This window comes from Balaenoptera borealis (genome assembly GCF_965194805.1).
Source record: "Balaenoptera borealis genome assembly, chromosome: 3".
NCBI classification, from domain to species: domain Eukaryota; kingdom Metazoa; phylum Chordata; class Mammalia; order Artiodactyla; family Balaenopteridae; genus Balaenoptera; species Balaenoptera borealis.
In genome coordinates, this window is record NC_138866.1 from 132,375,511 (window position 1) to 132,398,401 (window position 22,891).

The following is a 22,891-nucleotide window of genomic DNA, read 5'->3' on the forward strand; positions in this document are numbered from 1 at the left end:
CAGAGATTCCTTGTTCAGGAACCTCTAATTATAAATTCAATTTCTTTAGTCACTAATGGAATATTCAGATCTCGTTCATTTGGGGTATGTCTTAGTAATTTATGATTTTTAAGAAATTGGTCTTTTTTTTGCTAGGTTGTTGAACTTTTATGTGTAAAGCTGTTCGTTCATACTATTCCCTTATTTTCCTTTAAATGAGTGCAGGACATGGAATGATAATTCCCAATTCATTCTTGACATTGGTGATCTGTGTTTTCTTGTTATTCCTGTCCAAGATTTAGCAATTTAATTGATTTTTTTGAAAATCCAACTTTATATTTGATCAATTTTTCTCTCCTGTTTTCAATTTCATTTATTTCTGCTCTTATCTTTACAATGTCCTCATATCTGCTTGGTTTGGGTTTATTTTGATCTGCCTTTTCTTCTTTTTAAGGACTTAGATTTGAGAGCTCTCCTTTCTTTAATGTAAGCATTTAGTGCTATAACTTTCCATCTTAGCACTGTTTTAACTGTGTCCCACAAATTTTGATATGCTGCATTTTTGTTTTCATTCAGCATTATTTCCTTTGAGACATCCTCTTGGACTCGCAGATTGTTTAAAAGTTTATTGTTTAATTTCCAAGTATTTGGAGATTTTCCTGTTGATTTTCTGTATTGAGTTCTAGTCTGATTCCATTATGGTTAGAAAACATAAGCTGTATGATATGAATTCTTTGCCTTATGACTCAGAACATGATTTATACTGGGGAAAGCTCTGTGGGCACTTGAATGTGTATTCTGCTGTTGTTGGGTGAAGTGTTCCTTAAATGTCAGTCAGATCCTGTTGACTGAGGTGATGTTCAGTTCTTCTTTATACTGTTTTACTGGGTAGCGGGTAGATGATTAGCTCCCTGTTTGACCCTGCTGAAATCATGGGGAGGGAGGTATGTCCTTTTTTGATTGGTGTTTGGCTGAAATAGGATAGGTATTATCAAAAAGTTTCTGTTTCTGTTAGGCCATCCTTCTCCTGATCATTTGGCTAAGAAGCTTTTTTGGAGTTTTTTTTCTCTGTTGTTGGCATTTCTAGGCAGTAGGCTTTCCAGTATACTCTCTGGAACCCATGAAAGGCAAAAAGAAGACCTAGGGAACTCAATACCAAGTCACTGCCCATGTCCTGAGGTCCACAGGCAATCAACCTTCTTCTTTCAACCTTCAGAATCTTCCTGTTTTTGGATTATGATCCAGGTTTTTCAGTTGTAAGAGGGAAGACTAGGAGGAACGAGGCTACTCCATCTTGGCTGGAATTGGAAATCTGTTTAGAGGTTTTTAAAAACCAGTTTCATTTAATTCTTCCCTTCTGTCTTCACGCCTTTTAGTTGCATTCTTGCTTATTAGCACGTCTACCAGAAAGAAAGCAAGGAAATAGAAGGAGCTAGAATTCAAAATCAGTCCATTTGCTACTCATTAGCAACTCTGGAAGAGGTCCAGTGAAAGAACTTGAAACTACTTACTAACATGAGGTTTTCAATAATCTATGGATGGGGCTCCCCTGGTGGCACAGTGGTTAAGAATCCACCTGCCAATGTAGGGGACACAGGTTCAAGCCCTGGTCCAGGAAGATCCCACATGCCGCAGAGCAACTAAGCCCATGCACCACAACTACTGAGCCTGCGCTCTAGAGCCCGCGTGCTACAACTACTGAGCCCGCATGCCATAACTACTGAAGCCTGCACACCTAGAGCCCGTACTCTGCAACAAGAGAAGCCACCGCAATGAGAAACCCGTGCACCACAATGAAGAGCAGCCCCCACTCACCACAACTACAGAAAGCCCATGCACAGCAACAAAGACCCAATGCAGCCAAAAATAAAGAAATAAAATAAATAAATTTATTAAAAAAATAATAATCTATGGATGTAAATTATTCATTCAACCCAAGCCCTCAGTTAGCAGTAGTAGAACATTAAGGCTTAGACCCCATTCACTGCCTAGATACTGCCCTTCAAATTCTTTCTAAATGAAACTGCTCAGACAACAATAAGGTACTGCCAACACAGACTGGGAAACTACATGACAAAATGGGAATGTGAATTTATTTTCTTATGAAAAATATAAACTATGCCTTTAATAATTGCTTTGTTTTCTACCAAGTGAAGGAACCAGCTGGCATGGTACCCATCTTTGCAGCATCCCAGTTAAATAATAAGAGGCAGGCTGAACACACAGAGACAAGTGAATTCAAGATTAACTAAAATATGGAATTTACATTAGATTTAAGTAAGCTATTGTTGATTATGAAGAGAAAAGTTAACATAAGGAGCTGTTTTAGAGTAAAATGACCCTATTAAGTTGAAGAAAGAGAATTTCATGAAATGCTTACCTCATGAATGGGAGAAAACTGCCAGAGATGTGATAACCTATATTTTTGCTAAGAATATACTGAAGCTCAGAAATATTATGAATTATAAATGTTTTCCAAAGCTTGTTTATTTTAAGATTTCATTATGATAAATCAACCTTTTTCTTAAGTTCTACTCATAACAATGAAGCATTTTGCTCTTTTTTTCTGCAAAAATTATGTTTTATAAAATGTAATTAGCATCTGGGAATAGTGAAATCTCTAGTTTTTCAAAATCTTTCTAGATTACGGAAAATTCATGAACTACTAATGTTGAAAGTTATACAATGCATTTTGTAAGAGTTCTCCAAAATCTGAGCATTTGTATTCATTCTAGCAAATTCAAAAAAAAAGTGTTTGATGATAAAGTTATCCAGAATTCATGGGATTCCTTCCTTTCTTTCCTTAACAAACCATAGTTTACAATTCATGTTAATCAAATATTTAAAATATCATAATAACCTTTTAAATATCAACTGACAACACTGGCAACAATGTAGAAATTCAAACTAGAAATGCATTGGAATGTGTCCAGAACAACTGCAGATGGAAAGGTGCATTGTTCCAAAGTCTATGGTTTCCAACTCCTGGAACAAGGCCCAACAGTAATAATAGAGCAGTGATCAGATTCCCTTCAGTGTAAGAGAGCTCTCTAGACATAGAAGGTCATGAGATAAAGGATCTTAAACTAACCACCTCTCCACCTCCTCCTCCTAATTTGCAATTTGATGTTTGGCTCCTAATTTTCATCATATCCCAATATTATCCAAGTTCCCTGAAAAAATAATCACTGATATATCGAACTCATTACTTCTTGAGGGTCTGTTCTGCTGTTGATTCAGCATCCCAGTAAATGAAATTTGGCTAGAGAACTAATCTCACCACCACTTCTCTAGATTTTAAACTGTCAAATTTGTTCCTTTTCTAGCTAATTTCAGCTTTTTACTTTTTTAGAAATAAAATCTATGTTTTTACACCACACTCAGAAAGCCTTATCTCCATCCCTAATTGACTGATAGGCTATGTAACCTGATTTCTAATTGGTACTTGGCAAGAAAAGAGAGTACACATTAAATGTAGACTTTTAGCCGAGACAGCACCCTTGCTCCTCCTAAGAAATACAATTTTCTGTATAAAAAAGCATACTTTGAAATATTTTTTTTAATTCAACAACACAGTGTTACTTAACTAGCAGACCAAGAACCTCTTTCTAACACCCACTCTTTCTTTCCATCTCTTATTTCTGAGATTCTCCTTTTTAACCGTGTAGTTACCCAGGGTAAAAGTGATGATTTAAGGGGGAGAAGAGTCCATGGACTGTGTCCTGCTGACTCTCACAATTTCACAATTACTCCCTCCCACTCATTGTGTGCTCTCTGTAATGAGTGTTTTTAATGGTTCCATGTTTGCCCCACAGCATTCTTTATGGTGTTGGTATCCTTGGAGAGAATAGGTCCTTGTCTGCCTCTGGCCATCTCCACAATCAGAATAGAATCACTATCAATACTCACTTTTTTTTTTAATAGCTCTTTATTGGAGTATAAAAAAACTCAGTTTTAAAACATCTATTTATGGCTGATAGTATGGAATATATGGAAGTAAAGGGATACATAACATGGCAAAGGGAGGAAATCTACAAGTGAAATAGTTTGAGACCAATATGTTAACACTGTGCTAAGGATTAGAATAAACTGAAGTTGGGTAAACATAGGGCTAATTGGGCTTATCAAGGTAAGAGCTTTGCTCTTCAACTCTTCGAGGCCCCAGTGTCAAGTCCATACTCAACACAGTCATCCAGGGCCATCACTTCTTTTGTTCTTGCACTTTCTCAGGAAGAACCCTAAATCCTGCCCCTTGTACTAACCAAATGGCAAAGGCTCTGATATGTACTGAGAACCTCAAAATAGCTCCAATCTCTTCCCTTGAGGCTGAGAAGATGTCCATTGACACAGCCCACAGGAACTTCCCCCCAGATCCTGGAGCTGGTTCTTAATCTTAGCATCCCAGCCACGGTGGACATTAACTCTAGTCACCCCATTCTACCACACCCAGCAGGCACTCTAGAGCCATTAGGGGCTCCCATCCTGGAAAGGACAGGAAGAACGGAGTGGTCATACTGCACAAGTGGAACCAGAACAGAGGATAATAACAGACTTAAGACAGATCATAGATCCCTGCATTTGAGGGCTCCAAACTAGGGTCATGGAAAAAAAGGAGTCTTCAAAACGTTATCAAAATTACTGTGCAAGACTTGATGAATAATTAGATACTAGAGAAGGAGGAAAGAGATGAAAATTATCTTCAGGATCAATGACAAGGTGGAAAATCACAATTCACGAGGCCTAGCTGACCAAGATTTGATATGCAGGAGAGTAATCCCTGATCACCACATTTACACACACAGCCCCCAGCACCCACCAGCGAGGATACAGGCAAGGGCTACAGGTTGATACTCATCCCAGAAACAGTGTCCAGAAACATATGGTTGAGGAAAATGGCTGTAAAAGAGAATTCAACAGTTAGGGGCAGCACAGTCAAGGGAAGGGCTTGGAGTGTCTCTTTTATATACAGATACTTTCTTTTTCCTATAGGAAGACTACAGGAAAGAGCCTAACGAAGAGGGAGATATGTTGCAAAGGAGACAGCAAATGTGGGCACAGGAAAAGCCAAAATGCAGAGCAGAGAGAGCAAGAATAATTTCTGATGGGAGGAGAAACATCTTCCTCTGAGAAAGACACGGAGGAAGGGCCCCTGCATCCTGCAAGCCCACATTGTAATCTTCTGAGGGAAACAAAATTTGAGTTCAACTGCAAGGAAAGATGGGAAGTGAGAATGGAGGCCTTAAGTGGAGAGAACGCTCTGCATAGAGAAGACAATGAACATTAAATAATAAAATTACTGGGAGACTTCTTGTGGTCAGAGACATTCTTCTAGTGGATAGGCTTGTGACACTTTGACCAACATCGTTTTGAAGGCTGGGCAAAAGCTAAACACAAGCATGATGTTAAAGGGCTAGAGAAACTTGAAATAGGTTTCTTTGGTGTCTAGGATGAGAGGTAGAACCAGTGCTTAAGGACAAATAAAACTAAAATTGCTGACAGTGCAGAAGAATGGGAAAGAAAGACAAGTGGACAGTGAAAAGAGTCTTCTCAAAAGCAGACGGCTCCTTTGGTCAAATGTGTGACCTTCATGTAGAAAGAAGATTAAAAATAATAAAGCTCAGGGGTAGGTGAAACTTTTTATAAATTTTTATAAATATGGGGCTGTTCCTGAATGACTTTCACTGAGATGCTATTTCTGGGCATGATGGCAGGATTCAAATCAGGGCAGTGAGGAAAAATGCTTACCCATTCATCTCATAATCGACGTGGAAAAATCCAAATATAATTTGGATTTAAATTCTTTTCCGATTAAATGTTAATGATCACTTAATTTTTTTTCTCTGCATCAGTAGAGCAAACTTTGGATTAGATTAAATTTTATCTGATTTTTTCCTCATTAACTATGGAAAATAGTCCCCTAAAAATGTTACCCATGTAGGTAAAGTTAATACTTCAATGAACAAAACCTCAGATTAATCAGATGCGCCCTTCGTATCAGCCTCACTGCGCTCTGCACACACGAGGCCCCGCCCATGCCACGCCAGCCCCGCCCACACCAGGCCCCTCAACTTCCCCACACTTGCCAGGGGCCCCACATACTTTAACACACAAAGGATCAAGGCTCTGCCCAGTTATTGAGATTAAATATGGGGCTACGTTGAATTTTAAGTGTCTTGGTAAAATCTGATAATGTGGGCTTCCAGGTAAAAATGGTCAACTGTGACCTCAAAACCCCTAACAATAATTTTTTTTTCCAATTTCTTAGGCATGATTTCTGAGAAAATTCTAGTATTCAAATGTAAAAGTTATTTGGGGAATTAGAATTTATTCTATCTCATTCAAAACAGTGACCTGAACTTGTGCTGTTCCTTACATATATATCAGAATACCAAATATAAAATTAAGATAAAGTCAATTTTAATATAAAGCCAAATTATTTGTATATTTTTCTTGTTAGATGACGTTGTGTTGGAGTCATGGTAAAGTTAAGAATAGTTTTGGGGTTTAACTCAATTTTGTGAGCTATTATTCTCTTTCCATTTACCAAAAGATACACTTATTCTAGAATATTAGCTATAAAACATTTTTTAGGCAAATCTGTGGGACCCCAAACCAGCAGATCCTTACTTGAAAGCTACTCAGTTATGTGTCTCAAACACCTTAAAAATATTCATACTATTTGACTTAGTAATCCTACTTAATGAAATGTTTCTCAAGGAAAATATGCATAATAATTCACGCCCAAGGATATTCATCAAAATACTATTTAGTCTAGCAAGTAGCCTAAATATTCAATAGGAAAATATTAACAATATTATTCAGCCATGCAAGGAAATACCATACAGTTTTTAAAATATCAGTAAAATATGTTCAGTGGCATGGAAGTGTCTATAACATAAAGTTACATGGAAAAGCATGATAATAACTTATGCATACAGTGTGTAAAAAATAGTACATACATATCATATGTGCATGAAAAAAACCAAAAGAAATACATCCAAATGTATTTTTATATCTGTTCTAAATTTTCTTAGTGGGCAACTAATTTTTTTTTTTAATTTTGGAAAACAGTGGACACTATTTTGTGAAAGCAGTAAAGGTGCAGTGAGTACCTAAGTTCTCAACAGGCAGTCATACTGACATCTCCAGCCACGTGGGCCTTCTTTTCACAATATAAAGTCAGAGAACACTCCTGCACCTGACCCAATGTTAAAGAACATGGAATGCAAACACAAAGTCACCTGTGTTATGTATAAAAATCCATGGGTGTTCTGATCATTTACAGCTGGATAAGGGAGAATTTCTGCCTTCCTTCTCATTTAAAGATTCTCCTTCCTGCTTGCCTCCCTCCCATCACACCTGAAAAGAACATGCATCAAAGTGTCCGGTAAGGCCTGCAGCTCTGAAAACACCTGGGGTTTCAGCACAGGTTCTGAGCAGATTGTAAACCCTCTTAGTGACTCTGTACTTTGGGCAGCTGCCCCCCAGGAGGATGATGGGCTCCAATTCAGGGACTCAAACACCCCCAGTGGTTCCAGTTTTTCAAAGGAAAAAGTAAGAAGAGCAGAAGTAAACAATTTAATTCTTCTTTTGCACAGTACAAACTGGCATATATCTATTTTTTAATTAAACATGACCAAATGTCCCAGTATCGCAAGTATTTAAAGAATCAAAAATCCAGTTTCTTGTAACAGTTTTATCATGTTTTGCTATTTCAATCCCACCCATAGCTCCCTTATGTCTTTTCCATGCCATCTAGTCCTATTCACTTTCCTCCAAACTGCTTTTCAGAACACTCTCAGTGTCTCCTCTTTCCTCATCCCCACCTTCACTGTCACTGTCCTCCCACATCTGCACAGGTTGATGATTATTGAGTGACTCACTCCTGAGCTCCAGGCAAGCACCCTCTCCTCCTGAGTTTCTGCACAACCTCATGTGGCGCTGAGTGCTTGCCAGAGTTTCAAGTCTGAAGTGCCAGAGGCAACGTGAAAAGATGTGCTAAACTGGAGACACGTGGAAAAGCCCAAACTATTATCATTTGGATCTATGATGCTGAGTGTTTCTTTGGCGTATGAGAGCAGTTATACACTAGTTAAGTCACCTCTTAAATCTGAAGCATTTAGAGTGAAGGAGACAGCACAAGAATATGCTCATCAGCACAGAACAGGTGAACCAAAAAGCCATGAAAGACAACACAAGAGGAATTATTACGTGATATTAGTTATTTTGAGAATTAAAAAAGGAAAAATTCATTGCATTGCCTCTCCCCGACTAGTTCCAGAGTTGACTTACGAATGCAAGGTGCTTTGATAAGCCTGGAACTTTAAAAATCTATACATACAGCTTATCTTGGACTAACCTATTAGAATAAGTGTAAATTAGATATAGCACTTCACTCTGAAGCAACGAAAGTAGTGTTCCACCATAAATATTCACAAAATCGGCCCCTTACACTCCCCTTTTCTACCATCGCAACAGGCTCTACTGTCAGTATGACAGAATTCTATGTTTTCTATTTCAGAGTTTTGTCATGATTATCGGTCTCACCATTTCTATTACAATGTAAATAGTCACACAAAAAAATCTCTACAGAAGTGTGATCTAGAAACACTCACACTTACCTGACAGAAAATATTGGGTTGGCCAAAAAGTTCTTTTGGGTTTTTCCATAACATCTTATAACATAAGATGTTATGAAAAAACCGGAACGAACTTTTTGGCCAACCCAATAGTTCAGTAATATGTGAAACTGATGTGTGAGTCCTTCCCCTGGGTAACTGACAGTTTCTATTAATACTATAGCATGAGTAAATTCCGATATTCTGTTTGCACATTATTGCATAATCAAGTACAGTCTTGGGCAAAGGTTGGCATATCAGGAAATTGGATGTCAATTAATAGATGCTTGCTTTCCTGTCAGCCTTTGTTTAACAAATTTCATTCCGTTTTCCTCTGAAGTATGTTGGAGAAAAAAAAAGAGGCTTTTCCTTAATAGTTTTAGAAACTGAAAGATATGATAAAAGGAGAGAAATTACTGAGCCAATCTGATGCTTGTGGTATCAAAATTTTTCATTCAAAATCCCAGAAAGATAAATGGAGAGAAAAACTGGCAGGTAAGACCCCCATTTCTTATCTCATCAGGGGAGATGTCATTCAGATAGGTAGCCGAGAGACTAGGAAGGACATCTACCTCCCTTATTTGACCTTTTCACCTTAATCTTAGTAAACCAGCTAATGCCCAGGACCTGTACCCCCACTGGTCCTCAGAGTTGGTGTTACCCAAGGTGCACTAATTCAATTACACTTGGAACAAAGTGTCTCCCCTTTTAATGTCTGAACTTTGCTAGTCCAGACTAGCTGCCATACCCCTCTTGCTCTGGGAGAGAAAGAAAGGAAAAAAAAAAAACTTTGAGGAACATCTATGCGTGGGGCTACCACTGTAGATAAATTATTTCAAAGTGCTAAGTTAGGAAATCAGTTATTTACTGTCTTTACTGTGCTACAATTTCTCCTAACCAGATACTGCAATCCATTATTAGCAGGATTTCACCTACAGTAAATAAATATGAAGTAAACACTTTGAAAATTATTAACATTTTTTTGGTCATTGATTACATCCAAGTTTGAGTCACACTATACATTTTGATCTATATAATTTTAAATAGGTAATTTCCTAGTTATATAATAATTTGCACATCCACATTTTTCCTCTTTCAGAATAAAATTAAACAATTTTACGTATCTCATTCTGCAATCTCTAGTTCAGGCAAGCCCAAGTCTTTATCCCTATATCTACACAGGTTTTCTTGCTTGGATTTTATGTATAATAATTTTGCCTTAAATGAGGCAAGGAATCAAGAAAGAGGTAGAACATGGTAAAAACTTTATTTTTTTGTAGAGAGGCCACAATATGCAACTACCTTTGAGGTCTAAGCTTACAGTTATCTTCACGAAATGCTGGCTAATCATCCCAAACTGATTGAGGGCAGTACAGGTAACTCTGACTCAGCCCACACCCTCTTCCTTTCTGACTGGACTATGAACTCAAGCAATATTAAAATTATGTCACAGAAATACCACAGAAGACTCAAAACTGTTGCATGAATTACATTCATGTAGAATTTTTGAAAAATCTGAATATGGACAATTTGGTACCCTATTGGGCATTAACTGACATTTCCAAATTGACTTATTTTTCTTAGATGATAATGGAAAGGTCATGGTTTGGATAAAACAGAAGCATTTTAACAGCCCGCTAGTTTTCACTCATAAATTAGTGACTCTGAATTCAAACCAAAAACTAAACAACACCATGTTTGAAACACAAAAATTAATGAGCATGGGTACAGACTGTAAATCTCACTGCTTATGTACGACATGTCCCAGGTTTGCAGCACACAGCACAGATAACTTGGGGAAAATGGGCCATGCTTTGACTATAAGGCTGCAAGCTGCCAGATGACCACCACTAGGATACCCAATTAAACTACACACAGTATCAAATGATAAGAAGCAGCGGTCTGTGTAATGCAAACAGAAGGTCCCTTATGTTTTTAACTGCTCACAGACTCTAAGAAACCACAGAAATCAGAGCTAGAAGGCAACTTAAAGAATCAATTTTAATATGCTTGTTAAAAAAAAAAAAAGATCAGATTGAAGACCATTGAGTCTGAATAATTGCCAAAGTTAAGACAAACCCTTTGTAATCTGAGAGTTCTGACAACCAACTCTTTTCCACTGCCAAGGGCAATCTTGACAGTTAGACCCCCTGTGGTCTCTAAAGGTAAAATAGCCTGGAGTACTAAGGAAATTACCTAGATAATTAAAATTCTAAAGAGTTTGCTCAAGCTTTGAGACTAGCTTTTCAATCATAAACAAAAGCTTTGGGACAATAGAGTGTAATGATAAATAAAGCATGACTTAGGGGGAAAAAAATCTATAGATATATAATATTTCCAAAACAAGAGCCCTCCTTTTTTAAACCAGCTCCCTATGCTCCTAAATGCCAGAAACAAACAAACAAACAAACAAAACCTATTATCCTTATAATCAATTAACACTTTTGCATCTCTTTACATTTCTGGATCTACTTTGGTTTCCTCACCCATTATTACCAGTCAAGCCCAGATCCCCAGTGGTGCCTCCCCAGTGCTGCCTGAGCAATACTGCCCTGTTATAATATTCCTGTGGTTCTGGAACAGTCCAGAAGATGCATCTGCCCTCTGGGCTGTTGTCACTGACTATTCATGAACATGTATAGACTCTTCATAGAACTATAGAGAATTAGTCATACAGGGAATTTTAGAGATGTCTTACTCCAGGGGATGTTAAAATGTTTATCACCAGAACCTTTCAACCAAAGAGAATCTTATTTTTAAAGAGAATCTTATTTTACATATAAATGTGAATAACATAAATTATATAATATACAGTATACTATATAATTTCATTATATATAATATGTATTGTAGATTATAATAAATATCTGTTTATGCAATGTAATATATTCAAAGATACATGTCAACCCTCCCTAGTGGAATGCAGAATCACAGCACTGCCTGTTATTCCTGCCCCAAGAAGGAATCTCCAGCCTTCCAAGAAAGCACTGGTTAAGCCCAACAGCCTCAAAGAGACATATTTTGTTCTCAAAATTAACCTACTATTGTTGTCCCAAGAGCCTTTTTTGCATCCTCTCTTGCTCAACACAACTCTCTCTGCTTCTGTATCATTTACTCTTGTAATATTTACAAGAAAACAAGAAGGCTTGAAACACAGATCTTCCTTCAGTGTGACAGAGAGTATTGTTATAGAAGAAAATCTTTGTGTTTTTTATCAATCTAATTATGAAATGCTTAATCTTCATTTCCAGAAAATATTACCCATTCCCATATGCACTGATACATTTTTTGTCAAAATTGTATCTTCTGTGCTGTTTGGACATGGTCACCAGAATAGGCTTTGTTAATGCAGTAATTTTCTCAGTTATCATTCCTGAGGACTGGCCGTATTAAAGCTCATTCTAATTCAATGGGTTAGACCCACATTTCCTAAACTGTGTTCTACAGAAAACTTCATGAATAAGTGTTAATAAGGTCCACCATCCCCTCAAAAAGAAAAAAATCCCCATTCATATATTTTAAATATTGAATTCTTCACCCCTCTTATTGAAGATTTACAAAAATCATTAGCATATTAAAGGGCTTGACAGTTCCTACAGTAAAGAAACCTATTTTACATCTCTAACATAATTTCCAATATTATTTGAGCAGAAACACTGATTATGGGGCATACATGTACACTATATAACAGCGTTCTCTTAAGCAACCATTATTTTAGCCCATACCACAAGAAATTACATTCTCACAGGGAATTTTGGTGCCCAGGGCCAAAGGAAAAATTCAGAAATGAAAACTCATTCAATGGCACAATCAAATATAGCCTCACACCAATGAATTATCCACAGAATGTTTAACAGCATAAAAAGGAATACAACACAATCAATCCTGCTCCTCATACACTCAGTTATTCCCAGCCTCTTTCTAGTATGTACACTGCTTTTGAAAGGCAAAGCACAGACTACACCAATGATGAGAAATTTTGCTTGGAGGGCACTTATCTGTGTCAACCCCTGCAATCAATCCAACACCACAGAAGGCTTCTTGGTCTATACCTTTCGAACCACTAGTCTAGACCATAGGAATGGCACTGTTTTCCATAATTCAGATGTCTTTTCTGTGACAAGTTCACAGGAATCCTCATGTGTAAAGCTACAGTTAATTTTATGTGCTTGACAAACATACAAATAAGGGAATCTCTCCGATAAAACAAACAGAACGTACAGCTTTACCACAAGGGTCATGTGCTACACAAATGCATTTAACAAATATTTACTAAGCATATTCTACATGACAGGCACTGCGCTTGGTGACCAGTTTAGTCTTTCAACCTGATATATGGATGTATCTCTCAGATGGATTTTTAGAGTCATCAGGATTGGAAAAAAATCAATGATATTACAATGAATTACTCAAATTGTTGTTTCTTTTAAAATAATTTTTGGTTTGCATGGATTCACAGATTCACACACACAAACAACTTGTAATGATGGGTGATCCAGAAAAGTTGTTCCCTCTACTCATTAAAGTTATCAATTGTAAAGTCTAATTCAAAAAATTAAATTTTAAAAGAAGAGTGATGTGATGTTGAATTAAGTAACAAACATTTTATACATATGTATCAAACACAGTTATATAGCTTTAAACCAGTAAATTCTGTTATCCTTTTAAGTCAATTCAAAATAAAACAAATGTATTTCATGTCATGAATTAGGATTTAGCAAATATTTTACATAAAAGGAATTCTTTCATTGTAGAACTGAGGTAAAATATGATGATGTTGTAATCATTAGAATCCATATCCTCTCTCAGATTGAATGGACAAGCACAAATTAGAGTTTTTAAAGAACTATGACATTCTCATATCTTAATCTTATTCCTATTCATCTGAAACGTTAGTTCCATGCATGCTAAGGTTTTTGTTAATTATATTAACGCTTCTGTGTGATACTTAAGTTCAATGGAAAAATGTAAAAAGGGATACATGCATTAATGTTTACAAATGGCTTCTATTTCTTAATGCAGTCTCTGGGTAACCAAGGGAGTAAGAGAATTCTATCAATACATCCCCCACCACAGAGATCGGAGGCTAGCTCTCCGTCTTGAATTGACAGGACTGAGCAAAGTGCCAAGAGATGAAACCTATTTTAGTCCTAGTCTTCCCAATTTTGCAGCTAGAGAATCTTCTTAATGGCTGGCATAAATGGCCCAGAAGTAAACTGTGCTGGAAAGCTAGCAAACGAATGAAAACCAATGCAGCTCCACTGCACTGCTGAGCGGCCATCAGAAAGGGAATGCAGAGCCCAATAAATCCCAATATAAGAAGAACCACCAAAACTTCCCTATCATATAGAAAAGTTCGAACCACATATACTTCCAATTAGACACAAAACTTTGAGTGTACAAAGGCACTAGTGACTGGTGTTTGAAATATACACACTAACCCTTACACAGGCTGTACATCACAGAACCACTGCAATACTTCCCTCTTTTCTGCTTTGAAATCAGGGTAAAAGCTCTCCAGTGAAGGGGGTAACTGCTATAGAACACTTGACAGCTTGACAAGCTGTCACTTGACAGCACTTGACACTTGACAGTATTATACTGTGTACAATTATACAAATTCTGATCAAATTAAGTCCCCTAAAGTAAAAACTATATACATCACATTTAGCCTATAAAAGGTTCTTCTTGGTCATGAGCCCAAATTCTGAGTTATAAAAATATTTCATTGGAAAGCTATCTGCCTATTTATTCATGCACTTACATATTTATTCATTCATTCATTCTTCATTCATATATTTTCTTTCAACCAAAATCTAATAGATGCTATATATATATAGACACTAGTGTATATTAGATATTGGTTGAAAGAAAATATATGAATGAAGAATGATACCTATCATGTGTCAAGCACTATGCAAGGGCTGTTCTTAGACACAGATCTGCCTGATGGAGCTTACAGTCTTAAGGGGGAGAAAAATGGAGAAGAAAGCCTCTAAGCAAACAAGCACACCAGAATATTTAACACTTTGATAGTGTTATAAGGAAAGACTAAGAGTTCATGGAAAAGTAAATTGGAAGATCCACTTTAGATGGTAATGAAGGTCATGGAAAAAGGTAAAATCTCATGAGGGCCTAACAGAGCACTTTTTTATTGCTCTGTAGCATAATGAGGTAGAAAGAACAAAGAAATAGGACCAAGTCCCAGCTTTGCCTTTGTAGTAAGTCAGTGCTATTCCTGAGGCTATTTTCTCACCTGAACAATGGAGATGAGATTAACACCTACCTATAAGATATACTTCACTAAACTGATCATGTTTGATGATCAAATACGATAAAATACCTGAAGTATGACATAAATGACATAAAACTGTTGTTAGCTGTCATCTCCCTAAGTTACACCTCAACATGTATTATAAGAAAATTTTAAAGATTCCAAATGGTCAATAGGCTTCATTTATTTAAAACAAACGTTCAGTAGGCTTCAAAGCACAATGACAGTATATACGATATGATACAGAACCCATAGGAGAAAGAAGGGTTCTGCTACCAATGGAAGAAAAGGAGAGCTATTACAGATATCAGATTGTACAAAATCAAATGCTGAATTCATACTGCTTTACTGGTAAGAATCATAAAGTTTTTAGTATGTAAATAAGCAGATTTACGCCATTAATTCAAATGAAATACTTACTTCTATGTGCAGTACAACATAGGATCCCTCAGCCTGGCACAGGCTCTAGGAAGAGGTTGCTCACAACAAGGAAATGTGTGTAAGATCCATCTTTTAAGAGATGCAGCAATGTAAGCTTTACAACCTCCCTGAGGGGAAAGACAAAAAGCATTCTCTTTGCTCCCCATACCATTCCTTCTAATATTAAACAAAAACCTCCCTTCATAAAGAACGTATTATGTAAGGGTTATTCTCATCCACCTCTGAAGTTCATTATATGCTTTCTTATCAGTGCCCCAGCACTGATGTTTGATCATAACTTAGGCACGAAACACACTGCCAGGGAAAAGTAATGTCCTCAATAAACAATCTTACCTCCTAAATGCAGCAACCTGGAACCAAATGCCAACATGCTCATTGTACCTTACCCATGGAGTGCCTTCCACGTAAGCAGTTTTCCAAACCCAACTGGGTCAGAGAAACACTTTTTCCTTTCTGCTGAGTCATCCCCCAGCTTACTTGGTAATAAGAGCATTAGCACATTTCCAACCTTTAAAATGCTAGTAACAATTCATATGCAAACTCTGAAAGCAGCCAGAGCCTCTTTAGAGAAATCAGTAAGGACAGTTCTCTAACGTGTTTGTTTGGCTGTGATCCTGTGGATGTCTTTACCTCAATTTTCTGTGTAGAGCTGAGCCCTTCGTGCTATTACTTTGGCAATTTTGTGGGGATGCCATGGGCATCTGGGAAGCCTGAGACTGAATTACTGAGTGTTAAATGACTTGCCTAAGGCTAGATGTTCCCATAAACCTGGAAACAGGACCCAAAACTCCCAATCCCATTAGGCTCTTTTCAGCACACAGCTGGACTCCTGGGACTCAGCTCCTCTGCCTGAGGACCTGGCCAGGTACTGGGCACTGGGTGCCCCTTCAGCATTCACTATGGGCAGAGCAACCCTAGATTCTGCAGCACGAAGAGGGGAATTGATTAACATAAGTTTGATCGAATATGCCTAAAGCTGAATTCTCCAGGTGATCCCAGCTCACTCTATACAGGGAAACCCTCTCCTCTTTCCCACTCTTCTGAAAAGGGGAAAGACAAAATGAGTGCAAATGTTTACGTGTTGTGTTCGTGAGTAAGACTGCACCCATTTTACAGTGATGCAGTGCCAAAGCTGCTTGCTGAGATGTGCTAAAACCATGTTCTTATGTACCATACTTAATTTTACACTGAGACATTAGAAAACAAGTGGATTTTATAAGAGGAAAATACAATAAATGACAAAGGAATACAATACAACAAGCATAAGGGACAAATCTACTTCTCATAATAACTAAAGACACATTATATGTCACCTAAAAGGAGCTCACAACTGAAAAAAAAAAAAAGACAATAATTTATGATTTATATGCATTAAGTCAGAAAAAATAACCCTGTAGTTACATTTTCATTGGGATGAGCTTTTTTTTGGCTGCATTGGGTCTTCGTTGCTGCACGTGGGCTTTTCTCTAGTTGCGGCGAGTGGGGCTACTCTTCATTGCAGTGCACGGGCTTCTCATTGCAGTGACTTCTCTTGTTGCGGGCCACGGGCTCTAGGCACATGGGCTTCAGTAGTTGTGGCACACGGGCTCAATAGTTGTGGCTCGCGGGCTCTAGAGTGCAGGCTCAGTAGTTGTGGTGAACGGGCTTAGTTGCTCCACAGCATGTGGGATCTTCCCGGACAAGGGCTCAAACCCATGTCCCCTGCATTGGCAGGCAGATTCTTAACCACAGCACCACCAGGGAAGTCCCAGGATGAGCTAATTTTAATAGATGAATTAAGTACAGAATAATAACAAAATACAAGTTAAATCATAGAAAATTAGTATTTATATTACTAGAGTTTGAGTCTAGCTTTATATTCTCAGTACTTTATAGTTAATTAAGTAGAAATCAAGTACGTGTAGTTTATTTCTGAATTAACAAATCAAACAATGGCTTCTTCTAATCATTCAAATTAAAAAAGAACTCATATGACTACTTTAAAATACTGTTTTTATTTTTTAACTAATTGATTTTTTAAAGAGTTCTAGACCTGCTTCACTGTCTCAGTAAAAAGTACTATTTTTAAATTAAAATTTCCTAGTTATTTTTATTTTTAGTATTTCCTTATATTTCCTATATTTTCAATAATTTTTGTCCACTTATTCATCCCTTCATCTATCTATTCAACACACACTTGGACCAGTGCTAAGCACCAGAATTATAACACATGCATATAAAAGTTTTCAGTAGACAGTATTCTTCCATAAGTACAATCTCATTTAATCCGCCTGCCAGTGCAGGGGACACGGGTTTGAGTCTCCTCCGGGAGGATCCCATATGCCGCTGAGCAACTCAACCCGTGTGGCACAACTACTGAGCCTGCGCTCTAGAGCCCACGAGCCACAACTACTGAGCCCGTGCGCCACAACTACTGAAGCCCACATGCCTAGAGCCCGTGCTCCGCAACAAGAGAAGCCACTGCAGTGAGAAGCCTACGCACTGCAACAAAGAGTAGCTCCCACTCGCCACAACTAGAGAAAGCCCGCACACAGCAACAAAAACCCAAAAATAAATAAATAAAAAATAAATAAACTTAAAAAAAAGAAAGTAATATGTAAACTAAATCTCAATAATTACTTAACCATGCATAGTTTTAAAAGATTGTCTGAAATTTTAAAACAAGAGCTAGAGAACAAGGGAAGTTATGTAAAAGAAAATGGTTTTTTGTTTGATTTCTGTCAAGTCAGCTAATTAAAAAGTAAGAAGTGGCAAATTAGGAGTTTGGGATTATCATATACACATTACTATATATAAAATAGGTAAACAACAAGGACCTACTGTATAGCACAAGGAACTATACCCAATATCTTGTAATAACCTATAATGGAAGAGAATCTGAAAAAGAATATATATATATGTATGTATGTATATACATGTATACATATATATGTATAACTGAGTCACTTTGCTGTACACTAGAAACTAACACAACATTGTAAATTAACTATATCAATTTTAAAAAGTGCATGAAAAGAAAAATTAGAAGATTAGGAAAAATCGAAATGTAGACTATCTCCATTATCAGTGAAACATGTTATGGCAAAATAATGTTAAGTATTAAAATACTAAAATCCATTTTTAGATTGTTAATACAAAACACTAAAATGCACGATGACATATACACGGATATGCATAATGTATCTATTTATTTAATTCTTTGAGGTCAGAGGCATTATTTGGAGGCATTATCTATATGCACCATCAATAGATAAACACTGTGCTTTATAATAGTTTAAAGAGAAAAGTAACAATATTCTTTACATTCACCCCCAAAATGCTCACTGACAAGCACATATCTGTCCCATCTTGAGATATACATGTTTTGCATATCTTTATTTCAGATATTAAGGAATCTTTATTTCACTAAATATATGTTTTCAAAAGCATATCTATGAAATTTTGAGAAGAAAATTTCAAAGAACAACTTTCCATGATCATTTACCCTGAATTTTCTAGTGAACTTTGCTCTTCTAACTCATCATTCTGACTCCTCTATCTAAATTAACATTTTGGCCAAAATATTCATCCTAAACCACATCTTAAATCATGTCAATCACCTGCTTAAAAACATTTACAGGCTCCTTAATTTTTGAAAATTAACATCTGAAACACTTGGCAAGGCAGAGAAGGGCCTAGGTGAACAGGGATTTGTCCTACTTTTCCAATTTCATCTTTTGAGTCTCTCCTTCACAATCTCCTATCCTGCAGATCTATCCATCAGTAGTTTTGCCAATTTCTTCCCTAACCCAGAACATCCTCCTCTATCTATGCCAGTCACAATTCTATTCCCCACTATTCACCCACCCAATTTAGATATCATTTCTTAAGTTCTTTCATGAGGCTTTCCATGTCAGAAGTAATCTCAATATATCTCTCTCCCCCCCTCCCTCTTTCTGCCTCCTTCCCTCCCTCCTTCCTTCCCTCTCTCTCTTAGGCCATACCCCTTTCTTTTGTTCCTCTAAATGGGACTCACCTACTTTTGTTACAACTATTTGACATATCTCCTCTACTAGCTGTAGCATCCTTAAAGCAAGACCATTGCTTATTTAGTTTCATAAGCTAACAACACTTAGTTTCGTGTAACTAGTAAGGTGATTAAGGAAGCTCATAAATATAATTCATTGTTTTTAAGCAACATGATTGAGTGATGGGTTTAATCTTATGCTCACATACTCTCTGTTCTTTCCCTATAAAATGTTACCTCCAAAATGATACTTAATCATTGCTGTATTTGAAGTTCTTTCAATTAAAAAAAATCAAATATCATAGCTATGATCATGAGCTATGATCCTGATCATGAGTTAAGGGAAATCAGATTTTTCTAGCGAATGGTTTTACCAATCCACTTGTGGAAGATATTTCAGATGCCAGTCAGTAATTCTGTCCAATGGCCTTCAATCTCCCATCCCATCAATCCCCAGTCTTTCTTTATAATAAACTTAGTGTAGAGAACCACAAAAATTTCCATCATGAGAATGCAAAAAAAAGGCATACAAGTATACTATGGCTACATTATGCATAATTACTGGCTTTGGGATGTGCACTTAAAGATTATCCAATATAATGGCTTGTGTCCTCGATTCGTCTTTCTATTATTGGGTCCAGAGAAAATTGGGACACCTCAATTCATAGTGCATGAATTAGGCAATTACATATGAAGTTTTTAAGGTACTAAGTATCAGCATGATGTCTAAACAAGTGGATAACTAAGTTTAAATATTAATTCAAAGAAAATGTGCAATGATCTGCAACAAGACATTCTCCCCATTCCCCTGAATGTTTTAGTACTATACAGAGTTCTTAAAGTGCCACATCAGTATATTCTCTCCATAATTTGACATCCAATATAATAATTTTTGACATAAAAATCCACTAAGTCGATTAACTTCCGTACAAAACTGTCTTCTCTATAGACTGTGCAGTTGCCAATAGAGAAAATCACAGACTACAGAGTAAATCTTGAATATATTAACTTGTTTCCTTAAGGCCATAAAACAAAACATATTTTTGACAGAATTATTTTTACAAAATTACAAAAAGTAAAATATACATGATGTTTTTAGTGTAATGTATGTAAAGTCTGTTTCTTGCTAACGCTTTTATTATTAACACTTTATTTATTTATTTATTTATTATTAACACTTGTATATAAATGTCCTTAGTGATATACATTGAAAGAAAGTTACTTTTTTTTAAAATCACACATTATAATTTTAAAATCTTTAGGTTAAGAGTGAAAATTGATAAAAAATATAGTTTCATGTAGTCAGATTTTTTTCTACAAAATCCATACTAGTATATACTTTTACATATATCTTGTTAAACAGTCTATTTAAAAATCATGGTTTTAGTTTATTTGTAAACAACATTTCTATGTTATTGCAATGTTTCTCAAAATATTGTTCACAAAACACCTGCTTAAAAAAAATCTGGAGCACTAGTTTGAAATGCAGAGACCCCAAGATTCCACTCCACACCACTGGATCAGAATCAGAGCCTGGGAGTATGCATTTAAAACAAGTTTGCCCATGTGGCTCTGATGTCCAACAGACTTGAGAAATCTATCGAGTCTATCTCATGCCTCATTATATTCTCGGTGTTATATTTTAGAAAGAAAAGTTGCCAAACGATTTCTTCCAAAAATATATTTTTTCCAAATTCTCATTCTTATAATTTCTAAAGTGTCACTCAACAGAAACTTAAACCCGTTTCCAAATCCCCTGGTATTTCAGCTCAATTAACAAATGAAAGGGGTCATTTTTCTCCTTATTGCCTGTTGTCTTAAAGGATCCTGAGCAAAAGCCCGTGACACCCACTTCGCACCTCGGGACACGGGCCTCCACTTTCCACAGGTCGGAATACTGAATCCCGTCACCGTTAACATAGCCCTAAGGGACACTTGGTTCCCTCGCCTTCGACTCTCCGGGCAGAGAAAGCCCGTAGGCTGCCCAGGCCCTCCAGTTCTCAGAGCCGCCCGGGCCGTCAGCACCTCCGACAGAGCCTGGTGGATGGGGTCCGGGTTTCACTGTCACGAGCCTGCCCTCGGAAAAGCCACTGACACCAAGGAAACTGACCCGAGACAGCCAGGAACACACAGACCCACCGCCCACCGCGCTTTCCGGCGGCCAGCACCTCTTTCCAAAAGACAACAAAGGAACCCTTAAGCAGCTCTTACCTAGAATACGAGCCACCCCCACAACTCTCCTCTCCTCCCCCGCTCCCCGGCGCCTGTTGCTAAGGAGGCGAGAAGACACTGGGGCAGCCTCAGGACCAGGGGAACGACGGCTGGAGGAGCTGGCAGCACCAGGGCGGCGGTGAAAGCCCAGCCTCGGGTGAGCCCAGGACCCCTTCCTACGGCGGGAAGGGTGCGCCCTCCGAGCGTCTCTGACGCCAACGACTACCCCCGCGCACTCAGGCGGGCGGAGGGAGCCTCACGAACAGGAGACCTGCGCCCAAGAGCGCCGCTCCCTCTGCGGGCCCGGGAAGCTCAGCCCGGCGCAGGAGGCCTCTGGCCCGGTACTGTGGACGCCTGTGGGCCCAGACAGCGGGGCAGGGGCTCGGGGACAGCCCTGGGGAGGGCAGGCACTCACCATGTTGACTTCGGAAACCATGTCTATGCTGGCGATGTCGATGTTCATCCCCACGCAGACCGGGGGACCTGCGGGAAGCGCACGACACGGTGATCAGCCTGGCTCAGGCACCGGCTGCAACGGCTCTGAGGATGGGGGGCTATCCGAGGAGGGGGCGCAGGCGAAGTGCCCCCCTCCCCACCCCGCCGCAGCTCGGCGGAAGCGGCCCCCGCCTCCCTCCTCCACCCAGGCCGCCAGCGCGGTGGGTCGCGCTGCCCGCAGCGGCCGCGCACACCCTACTTACCCCCGAAGTCGGGTCTTAGGCGAATGTCGTAGCCTTTCAACAGCTTGTCCACCGTCTCCTTCACAAAGGACATGTTCCCAGGATCATTCACGCTGCGGGAGGGACGGGGGCCAGAGAGAGCTGGGTCAGGCGGCGGCTCGCCCGCCAGCGCCCAGCGCGCACACCCGCGCGCCCTGCCCGGCGCCCGGCCCGCTTCCCGTCAACCCACCCGCGACCCTACCTCTGGGCGCAGCACACCACCGCCACCAGCACTGGGGCCGAGAAGATGCCGAAAAGCCTTCCTCCCGCAAAGCCCCACATCCCTCCGCCGCGCCCCGGCACGGGGGAGGGGGCGCCCCGCCGCCGTCGCGACCCGCAGCCGGGGCTGCTCCTGCTGCTGCCGCCGCCGCCGCGCTGGCCCGGAGCGGAGGAGGGCGCAGGGGGAGGGGGAGGGGAGGAGGAGGAGGAGCGGGCGCGGGGAGAGGAGGAGCAGCAGGCGCGGGAGCCAGGGGAGGGGGGAGGAGAGAGGGCGAGCCGGAGGCCGAGCCCGCGGAGCCGGCCGCTCAGTGCCGCGCACCCGGCCCTCCCCCGCGCTCGCCGCGGCTGGTGGGCCCGGGCCCTTAGCGCTGCCTCCTTCCTCGGCGGCTGCGGAGCGAGACCCGAAGCCCGGCCGGGGACAGCAAGC

General features: G+C 39.2%; 1 protein-coding gene across 2 annotated transcripts in view; it reads right to left on the minus strand.

The window, feature by feature from the left end:
- The window catches only part of GABRB3 (gamma-aminobutyric acid type A receptor subunit beta3), a 242,617-nt gene that overhangs the window by 202,234 nt on the left and 17,492 nt on the right, over positions 1 to 22,891 (minus strand). Inside the window, exons 1-3 of one of the 2 annotated variants that reach the window (XM_082385167.1) lie at positions 22,448 to 22,630; positions 22,228 to 22,319; positions 21,945 to 22,012 (exon numbers count right to left, since the gene is read on the minus strand). In XM_082385167.1, coding sequence (XP_082241293.1) covers positions 21,945 to 22,012; positions 22,228 to 22,319; positions 22,448 to 22,527 — 240 coding nt within the window. In that variant the 5' untranslated portion in view covers positions 22,528 to 22,630. Of the gene's footprint in view, positions 1 to 21,944; positions 22,013 to 22,227; positions 22,320 to 22,447; positions 22,631 to 22,891 lie in introns of those variants that run through there. The other variant, XM_082385168.1, reaches the window with a different exon arrangement.